The sequence below is a fragment of the Haliotis asinina genome, chromosome 14 (assembly GCF_037392515.1).
Source record: "Haliotis asinina isolate JCU_RB_2024 chromosome 14, JCU_Hal_asi_v2, whole genome shotgun sequence".
NCBI classification, from domain to species: domain Eukaryota; kingdom Metazoa; phylum Mollusca; class Gastropoda; order Lepetellida; family Haliotidae; genus Haliotis; species Haliotis asinina.
In genome coordinates this window covers 26,581,644-26,593,432 of record NC_090293.1, presented here as the reverse complement: position 1 = coordinate 26,593,432, position 11,789 = coordinate 26,581,644, and the positions used below count along the sequence as shown (strand labels likewise).

Genomic DNA, 11,789 nt, shown 5'->3' with positions numbered 1-11,789 from the left:
GTGATATTATTGGAATATTGCATAAAGCGTCTTAAAACCATACTCACTACATATTAACATTTGTAAAGGACCAGTATCAAATTCAGCTGCTCAAAGACGCTTTGTTTTCCATGGATACCAATGTCAACGCCGCATCATATTTTCACCATACACCTCTTGCGGCCATTAGGCTCACAAAGTTAATGTGGCTTCGCCCTGCGAACCAATGTCAACGCCGCATCATATTTTCACCATACACCTCTTGCGGCCATTAGGCTCACAAAGTTAATGTGGCTTCGCCCTGCGAACCAATGTCAACGCCGCATCATATTTTCACCATACACCTCTTGCGGCCATTAGGCTCACAAAGTTAATGTGGCTTCGCCCTGCGAACCAATGTCAACGCCGCATCATATTTTCACCATACACCTCTTGCGGCCATTAGGCTCACAAAGTTAATGTGGCTTCGCCCTGCGAACCAATGTCAACGCCGCATCATATTTTCACCATACACCTCTTGCGGCCATTAGGCTCACAAAGCTAATGTGGCTTCGCCCTGCGAACCAATGTCAACGCCGCATCATATTTTCACCATACACCTCTTGCGGCCATTAGGCTCACAAAGTTAATGTGGCTTCACCCTGCAAACTAGGTGGCCATTCACAGCTGGGTAGACTGGAACACATAGTCACAGTGCATTGTCCACGTTTTACTGCACGTTGATGCACCCGCAACTAATTGTTTGCACGCACCTATGCGGCCACCTTTTGGTCATTTATCAACGGAATGAACGGACTCGTTGGTTCTTTTAAGTGCACAGGGTTGTGTACTTTACACTAGGGATTGTGACACCCGCACACAAAGCTGACTCCAAGGTTTTACACCCGGTCACGGATGGGTTCGACCCATGCACCTCCAAGTTCGCTGAATCACTAGCCTGGTGCATTAGACAGTTTGCCCACCATTAACCGCTTCCATCTACCCCGCACCAGACAAAGTCACCCCTCCGCATCACACTCCACCCTGTCAAACATCCCTTTGGATTCACAAATTATGGTTCCAAAACACCTGTATATTCCTACTTCGTAGTTCTGTAGCGTTCACATTTATATTACTCCACTACAAGGTAATTGGACACTACAGTCAAGTGTGTAAACATACGTGTGTAATATATGCCAGTATTTTAATGATTACTTTAATAATAAATGCCTTTCGGGCTGTTATTTAGGTTGAATTCACAGAACATTCTAGGGTTACAATATTTGACATGGTAACCATGGCAACAATTCTTCGTACAAAACGTATTCGATTCCGCTGTATTTGAAACAAAATACATCCGTAATTATTTATATCCCCACAACGTTGGGTAGATCGACGCATGCATTAATACCATACATAGCTAGCCACCCGACCTTTTGTTTTAATGAACTCGTTACACTGTATGCTTTAAGGGTTGTTGGCTGTTAAATCGACCCGTGAAGGTCCCGGGGTAGAACAGGCCTTCAGGAACCCTTGCTTGCCATAAAAGGCGACTATGCTTGTCGTAAGACACATGTCATCTGTTCCCAATCGCGCAGATCGATGCTCATGTTGTTGGTCACTGGATTGTCTAGTCCTGACTCGATTATTTAGAGACCGCCGCCATATAGCTGGACTAATGCTGAGTGCGGTGTAAAACTAAACTCACTCTTTCGCGGTTAAATCGGAGGCAGCTAGGAAAACCATTTAAGAACCTCTCATACTCTGTGACAATGAGTAACTCCTCCTTCAAATGGCGTCTTTAGTGATGTACATGCGTCTATTACACCATAGCATTCCTGAAACGATTTTAAAAAGCCATGAAGAATTCATGTAGTTTAATACTTTATAGGAATATAATGGTGTGAATTTTTAATTTATCTTCTCTTTGTGTACATATTACCTCTTTTTGTCCAGGGTTTTTACAAGTGGCATTTGGTAAATATACTGTATGTATTGAATATCAGTTGTGATAAATATTTATAATACCATGACAATAAAAGAATAATGTATTTTGAATGGTCAATTTTTATGAAATATGAAGTGGTTAACGAGCTTGGACTAATTCCGAATGCATCACTGCACTGACTATCAGCACAAAAAAGCGCGTTTTAAAATTGGATTCTAATTATGTTAGGATGGAGATATCAGTTGGAATTTTGAGGTGGTTCATTGTTGATGTTGTACAACGTACCATTTGAAAATCTAGAACGGAAAAGGTTTAAATCACAATCAGAATCTTGTCTACATGCTCCATGAAAACGATAAATAAAAAAGTGAATGAATGAATGAATGAATGAATGGACATGATTTTACGCAATATTCCAGCAATATCACGACGGGGGACACCAGAAATGGGCCTCACACATTATACCCATGTCCGGAATCGAAACCGAGTCGTTTACAATCGTTTACAGTCGTTTACTATTTACAATCATGGAGTTGGACCAACTGGCGTGATTGAATATAACAAATGTGAAGACGATGTGAACAGTTGAATAGTATTAAAGTTCTCAAAACGTTTTATGTCAGCAATTACTACTTTACGTTTTAACCATATTTAACTGAAATGAGGCATTCTGTTGTGTTTTAATGACCAGCGCTATTCTGTATTCTTGCCCGTGCTTCTTTTACAGAAAAAAACCCCGAAACATAAAACAAAAATAAATAAGTAAGTAAATAAAAATAAAACAACCAGAACAAACAAACAACGGAAAGTGAAGAAAACTCCATTAGAACATGAGTTTATATAAGATTTCAATCGAACATGAAAACATGAAGACGTTCTATGTACAAAGTGAATACAAACACCAAACAGACGCTGGAGGTTCTGTCGTTCTAACACTTAATAGCTTTTACAGCAAACTACAGTGGAAGCTGTCTAAACTGACACGCAGCGGTATTCAAGAAATTTTCCAATTTAGACACTGTGCCGGATTGGAGAGCTGATGATAAGTGTACAAACCACAAATGGGACTGAGATTTTATGCCGGTGTTGTCAACTTGGACAACTTGGACTTGGTATGGACATATGCCGGTTTTGACAGCTTCCACTGTAATCAGTGCGGAATGAGAATATGACGCTCTTGGGAAGAGGACAATCTGCCTTTTATTGAAAATTCCGAAGTGTAATCTAAAATGCGATATCACTAAGCAGACGGTCAGAGATAATTTGGAATTTTTTTGAAGAAGTGTTGATATTAATGAGGGCCTGAAGATATTTGTTAAAGAAATAACACTTCAATGAAAGGTTGAAGCTCATGAAAAATTTCACGTGAAATCCGATCACATATATTGATGTTTCTGTGGTTGGAATAATAACATATCCATTATTTGAAAATTTAACATTTATTTGACTTGTTCAAATATTAACGGGTATGTTTACCAGCCAGCTATAGTATGGCATCTGTCTATGTAAAGTCGAGGTCATTTTCCTGAACACTGAAGTAAACAATAAGATACAAAACATTAGTAAGGCGCGAGTCGGTGTCAACAACTAGTGTTACGTCATTTCCGGCATGTGACACAATCTCCATATTTTGCAAATGCTCTTTCTTATGATGGCGCCTGATCACTAAGGCGCGATTCGATGTCAACAGTTCGTGTTATCCATTTATGTTACGTCATTTCCGGCACGAGCGCATTCTCCCTACTTTGCGCATGCTCTCTGTCGTGGTGGCACCGCTTGTCCGAGACAGAGATACCGCACAGAGAATGTCTGGAGATTTCATCAACTTCAGTTCCACCGAGGGGTCTGTTAGACTGGGTTCAAGGGTTTTCACCTGGCTCTTTTCAGGAATGGTATCAAACGCCATCAAGATCACTGACAGTTATTACGATCCCAATGCGATATTCATGAAGTGCAGTAGCGCTGATATTTTCTGCGATTATCTAGAGCACAGGAACAATTTAAGAATCATCCAATATTCAGAACCAGAAAACACGTGACTTCCTCGAACCGCACCCGGAACGTATGTTTCAGAGTCATAAAAAAATATAAGGTATTGTGTTTGTTTCCAGGTCTGGCCCACAGTGCATACAGCACAAAGATGACCATGTTCTTAGGGCGCCAACCTCGCCCTTTCAGAGATCTTCTTTTAGAGAAGTTTTAGAGAGAATTATGGGACAGGGTGCAGATGATCGTTGGGCTAAATATGTTATTGATTTGTCACTCTTTACAAGAAAAAGAGACGGAAAATATAATTCATCTCTGAAGAAATGGTAGCGAAATATCAGATAACCATTTTACGCACCTGTATACCACTTATTAGAGATATTAGCACTTATTAGCATCCTGTACACCATACGCGAGTTGGCACCCTATGGCATTGCCTTTTCGTCTTTTCTATTCCTGGACGATAAATCTTCATTACAAAATGATTCTTTTCTGTCGAAAATATGCTGATGGAAACAAATAAAGAAACAGATGCAAGTTCGTGTATCCATTTCCGGGTTGTTTCGAATGTTTTTTTATTGCACCGAAGGTTAATAATTTGATTCATGAGTACTTGCCATTTCATGTGTTCCTTTATTTTATTCTATCAGTATATAGAGCACCAAATTCATTATTTTAACCCTTCTTCTTCAGGCTTGTTAATCCTAAGGCCAAGTGTTTGATTTACACAAAGTCCGCGTCACCGTTACTATTTACAGGAGTTATCCCCTCTTGCTTTGCTAGTGATTTGATGATGATGAGTTACATCTTCTCTACAGTTGTCGGCCTTGTTGAAGGATCGCTGGAGGATAGACTGATGACCGGAGACGTTGACGGACCGGTGTTGATGTCGTCGTATTCGCTGTCGCATTTACTTGCATCGTCCAGTTTGTTGTTACGCCTGCAAATGCAGATTTAAAACAAAATATCAGATAGTGAGTGAGTGAGTTTAGTTTTACGCTGCTTATAATAATATTACAGCAATATCAGGGCGGGGGACACCAGAAATGGGCTTCATACATTATACCCACGTGGGGAATCGAACCAAGGACTTGGGTGTGACGAACAAGCACTTTAACCACTAGGCTACCCCACCGCCCCTTCATATTAAAGGGTTGCACCTGTGGTCGTCACCTGTCAGCCATGCTAACAAATACTTCATTCTAACTCTGTCTCAAGTCTTTTCATTGTATTGTTACTTCTTGTTTAACGCCACACTCGAGTTTGGACCAGACAATCCAGTGACAAACAACAGCGATCTACGCAGCGTGCCTGACTAGGCGATCCCAACAGTCGTCTCTTAGGACAAGCATGGTTTGGTGAAGGTTATTTCTCACCCGGATCTTCATGTGTCACTTTAAAGTAAAATAAATCGTAATTCAATATGGTATTCGGCGAATCTTTCACATGACCTCTGCGGCCCTCGCAACACATTATCATGCACCTGATTATCACGCACCGAGGGGGCTCCCTAAACATAATGAGTGAGTGAGTTGTTACTAAACCTGCTTTTAATGAAGATTTCTTAATACGATCAGCTTATTACTACGTACGCTGATATATCCGAGAGTGAGTGAGTGAGTGAGTTAGTGAGTGAGGTTAAGTCACATCGGCAATAGTTTAGCCACATTGTGTCTTTATAAAGATAGGCCGAAAATCAACTAGCAATGCATCACATATTTGTTTTTTAAATGCTACAGAACATTAAAACTGATAATCTGACAGCTATACATAAAACGAGACTAGGGGACGTCAGCGGTACAGTTGAGGACACCACAGTAAGGACCATGGGCACCTCTGCTAACTACATGGCTCCCTAGAGGGGTTAACATCTTTCACTAGTAACTGGCGATTGCCGAAGGTTGGTTGATCTGAGAAACTTTTTTGAACAGCGTCATGTATATAATGTTCACGTAGGCTACATGTAACACTAAGTATGCCTATGACGTAACAATGTACCACTTCCACTTTTAGAAGGGGCGGTGGGGTAGCCTAGTGGTTAAAGCGTTCGCTCGTCACGCCGAAGACCCGAGTTCGATTCCCCACGTGGGTACAATGTGTAAGGCCCATTTTCTTGTGTCCCCCGCCGTGATATAGCTGGAATATTGCTAAAAGCGGCGTAAAACCAAACCCCCCCCCTCCAATTTTAGTTTTGCAACTGTAACACCTACATATCACCTGTATCATCGACTGTATACATCTGATACATACATACATACATACATACATACATACATACATACATACATACATACATACATACATACATACATACATACATACATACATACATACATACATACATACATACATACATACATACATACATACATACATACTATACAATCAACACCTGCCATTGTATTTGGAGAATGTGACAGGAACCCGTTCTGCATTAACGCAATGTGTAAAACATTAAGATACTGACTGCGACTTAAGTTATGCACGAAAATCGGACACATGTTAAAGTATATGAAATTCAATTATTTTACTTTAACTGTGGCGACACTACTTATGCACCTTATATTCTCGCATGGTTTTGGTTACGTATGAATGTTTCAATCTGTAGGAGATATATATCCTCTTTTTAATGTCTTTAAAATGTTGCTGTTAATATGTTATTCCACTCTTGGGCTTGTACCCTGAATTAACGCTCCAGATACTGTATGTATCGTGAATACGAAAGTATTTTGTCCCTTTGAGAAATATTTAGATTGTATTATTGAACACATTTATTAATTTCTGAGTTGGCTTATTAAGATTAAAATATAATGAAAGGAGATGGTGGAAAATATGTCTATATTGTAAATTAGCAACTGAAGACGAGTACCATATTTTTTTTCATTTGTACATTATATAGCACGCTACAAACTGAATACTTCCTTATGTATATCAACAAGACCTGAACATGTACAAATTTAGATCTTTTCTATCAACGCAGAATGTAGTATTTATAAAAAGGTTAAGTAAATTGTTATGGCAACCAAACAAATTCAGGGAGAGTGAATGTAGAACTTGAGAAAACCTGATAGATATAACATATACAATATTTAATCACCATAATATGAGTGAGAGACAGACAGACAGACAGAGACAGAGAGAGAGAGAGAGAGAGTATGTGTGTGTGTATGCATGTATGTCTGTTTGTCTATATATATTAATGTTACGTAAACTAAACTTTAATGTTGTAAACTAAAGCAATGCTGCAATCTATATATTGTACATGCATCTCTATGTATTTTGCATTGTATATGGGTCTGAGAATTTCGTACAGGAACTAAACACTTGACATAAATTGACCTGCAGTTAATGGGAGATCAAGATAATACGTATCATATAATCACTACCAACAAACAGGTTGTAGCTTATACACATACCACAATAATGTCAGTATGGTGCCTGTACGGTAATTCAATAACGGCATCATTTTCCTCTATGATAACTATATACTAGAATGTCAACGATATGCACGTAATGTACTCACATCAACATTAATTATGCCTGTAACATACCTACATCGAACAATAAAGGCAAAATTATTCCTGTAACATACCTACATCCAACAATAAAGGCAATATTATTCCTGTAACATGCCTACATCCAACAATAAAGGCAAAATTATTCCTGTAACATGCCTACGTCCAACAATAAAGGCAAAATTATTCCTGTAACATGCCTACATCCAACAATAAAGGCAAAATTATTCCTGTAACATACCGACATCCAACAATAAAGGCAAAATTATTCATGTGACATACCTACAAAGAACAATAAAGGCAAAATTATTCCTGTAACATACATACATCCAACAATAAATGCAAAATTATTCCTGTAACATGCCTACATCCAACAATAAAGGCAAAAGTATTCCTGTAACATACCTACATCCAACAATAACGTCAACATTATGCCTGTAACATACCTTCATCCAACAATAACGTCAACATTATTCCTGCAACATACCTACATCTAACAATAACGTCAACATTATGCCTGTAACATACCTACATCTAACCATAACGTCATCAATATTCCAGAAACATACATACATCTAACCATAACGTCATCATTATTCCTGTAACATACCTACATCTAACCATAAGGTCATCATTATTCCAGTAACATACCTACATCTAACAATAACGTCAACATTATTCCAGTAACATACATACATCTAACCATAACGTCAACATTATGCCTGTAGCATACCTACATCTAACCATAACGTCATCATTATTCCTGTAACATACCTACATCTAACAATAACGTCAACATTATTCCAGTAACATACATACATCCAACAATAACGTCAACATTATTCCAGTAACATACATACATCTAACAATAACGTCAACATTATTCCTGTAACATACCTACATCCAACAATAACGTCAACATTATTCCAGTAACATACCTACATCCAACAATAACGTCAACATTATTCCAGTAACATACATACATCTAACCATAACGTCATCATTATTCCAGTAACATACATACATCTAACCATAACGTCAACATTATTCCAGTAACATACATACATCTAACCATAACGTCATCATTATTCCAGTAACATACATACATCTAACCATAACGTCATCATTATTCCAGTAACATACCTACATCCAACAATAACGTCAACATTATTCCAGTAACATACCTACATCTAACAATAACGTCAACATTATTCCAGTAACATACCTACATCCAACAGTAACGTCAACATTATTCCAGTAACATACATACATCCAACAATAACGTCAACATTATTCCAGTAACATACCTACATCTAACCATAACGTCATCATTATTCCAGTAACATACCTACATCCAACAATAACGTCATCATTATTCCAGTAACATACCTACATCCAACAATAACGTCAACATTATTCCAGTAACATACCTACATCTAACAATAACGTCAACATTATTCCTGTAACATACCTACATCTAACAATAACGTCAACATTATTCCAGTAACATACCTACATCTAACAATAACGTCAACATTATTCCAGTAACATACCTACATCTAACAATAACGTCAACATTATTCCAGTAACATACATACATCTAACCATAACGTCATTATTATTCCAGTAACATACATACATCTAACAATAACGTCAACATTATTCCAGTAACATACCTACATCTAACAATAACGTCAACATTATTCCAGTAACATACATACATCTAACAATAACGTCAACATTATTCCAGTAACATACATACATCTAACCATAACGTCAACATTATTCCAGTAACATACATACATCTAACAATAACGTCAACATTATTCCAGTAACATACCTACATCTAACAATAACGTCAACATTATTCCAGTAACATACATACATCTAACAATAACGTCAACATTATTCCAGTAACACACATACATCTAACAATAACGTCAACATTATTCCAGTAACATACCTACATCTAACAATAACGTCAACATTATTCCAGTAACATACCTACATCTAACAATAACGTCAACATTATTCCAGTAACATACCTACATCTAACAATAACTTCAACATTATTCCAGTAACATACCTACATCCAACAATAACGTCAACATTATTCCAGTAACATACATACATCTAACAATAACGTCAACATTATTCCAGTAACATACATACATCTAACAATAACGTCAACATTATTCCAGTAACATACCTACATCTAACAATAACGTCATCATTATTCCAGTAACATACATACATCTAACCATAACGTCATCATTATTCCAGTAACATACATACATCTAACAATAACGTCAACATTATTCCAGTAACATACATACATCTAACAATAACGTCAACATTATTCCAGTAACATACATACATCTAACAATAACGTCATCATTATTCCAGTAACATACCTACATCTAACCATAACGTCATCATTATTCCAGTAACATACATACATCTAACAATAACGTCAACATTATTCCAGTAACATACCTACATCCAACAATAACGTCAACATTATGCCTGTAACGGTCATTATGGTTATATTTATGACGTCACAATGCTTATACGTCTGTCGCAATGGTATTTGATTTGCTTGATTTGTGGAAACTTGACATGAAAGCCATCACTCTGTAGGAAGTTTCTATCAGTTTATGTTTCTAGAATAGCAAACAGCACTAAACTTGCTTCCGTGAGATGCCACTTTTATCACATCTTTCGCTCGTTTGATAGCAAACCATTCACTCGTTTAATAAACCGTATTACACGGAAGGTCGTTTAGTATTCTTTGTGTATCCCACTAGTTCTATCAAAATTATGTCTGTCGTGTACCCACATTTCACCAGATACAACGTACACACGTGCCTACACACGACAATAATTTCAACACTATGTTCATGAGTGAAAGAACGAAATGTCAGTAAAATCTAGACGGCGAACACCACATATATTCATAACACACTGTCCCAGTGTTCGAAACAGACCCCTGTTTAACAGAGAGATGAGCAAACGCTTTCACCACAAGGTTATATAATCCGGTCTCATACCTAGTACATACCGACATACCTGGTAAACACCGACATACCCAGAACCTACCAACATATCAGTACATACCAACATATCTAGTACATACTAACACACCTAGTACACACCAACATATCTAGAACACACCAACATACCCAGTACATACCAACATATCAGCACATACCAACATATCTAGTACACACCAACATATCTAGTACACACCATCATATCTAGTACACACCAACATATCTAGTAAATACTAACATATCTAGTACACACCAACATATCTAGAACACACCAACATACCCAGTACATACCAACATATCAGCACATATCAACATATCTAGTACACAGCAACATATCTAGTACACACCATCATATCTAGTACACACCAACATATCTAGTAAATACTAACATACCTAGTACACACCAACATATCTAGTACATACCAACATAGCTAGTACATACCAACATAGCTAGTACATACCAACATAACTAGAACACACCAACATGTCACGTGCATACCAACATATCTAGAACACACCAACATGTCTCGTGCATACCAACATATCTAGTACACAGCAACATACCTGTACTTCCAACATGGACAGTACCTAGTACATACTGACATACTTAGTACACAACGACGTAACAGGTACATACCGACACACCTATTACACAATGACATTCTTACAATCCACCAGTTATAGGTACATGCATGTTCTTTACCATGTGTAATGTCTATGTGATGCCCGTTGCGTACCTGCATAATACCTCCTGCACCTTCTCCTTGACCGTCTTGTCAGATGCGCAGTAGTTGACGTCCTTGCATAGGCAGAAGAGGAGGACGCCGATGATGATGGCGATGGCGCTCACGATGCCCCATAGTTGTACTTGTTCTATTCTGTTAATGAACAATGAAACCTTTTGAAAATGATAAGCAGTTGCCTCATGTGTACGCCTGATTAAGCGTTAAAAATAAGAGAGTAGTGTTCGAGAGGTTTTCATTGTTTTCTTTGCTAGTTATTTCTCAGTGTAATCTCTGAGGTCGAGCCACTTGCACCACACAATGAGTACATGCATCCCACTAAAGAAGAAATCTTCCCCGTGGACGTGTAAACAGATGTTTCATATCAGAAATGATGTCATTACCATTTGTACAATGTTAGCCAGACAGATTTTTCTTCAAGTTTTGGAAAAGAAGGAATTATTCCCTTTGTGGCGACTCTGCATTCTCTTTTGAATATTGATGACGATTGCAGAGTCAGATTCATGTGTTATAGCCATGGCAGTCTTGTGTACATGTAAATGCTCGAGTGAAACACCCCATCATTAAGATTTCTTCGGGACCGATG

At 37.9% G+C, this 11,789-nt stretch overlaps 1 protein-coding gene across 2 annotated transcripts in view; it reads right to left on the bottom strand.

The window, feature by feature from the left end:
* Window positions 1–2,725: 2,725 nt before the first annotated feature.
* The window catches only part of LOC137261146 (uncharacterized), a 33,436-nt gene continuing 24,372 nt past the window's right edge, over window positions 2,726–11,789 (bottom strand). Inside the window, exons 3-5 of one of the 2 annotated variants that reach the window (XR_010954842.1) lie at window positions 11,198–11,338; window positions 4,317–4,832; window positions 2,726–4,057 (exon numbers count right to left, since the gene is read on the bottom strand). Coding sequence is in view for 1 of the 2 variants with exons in the window: in XM_067798849.1 (XP_067654950.1) it covers window positions 4,694–4,832; window positions 11,198–11,338 (280 nt within the window). In the remaining variant the exon portion in view is untranslated. Of the gene's footprint in view, window positions 4,833–11,197; window positions 11,339–11,789 lie in introns of both variants that reach the window. The other variant, XM_067798849.1, reaches the window with a different exon arrangement.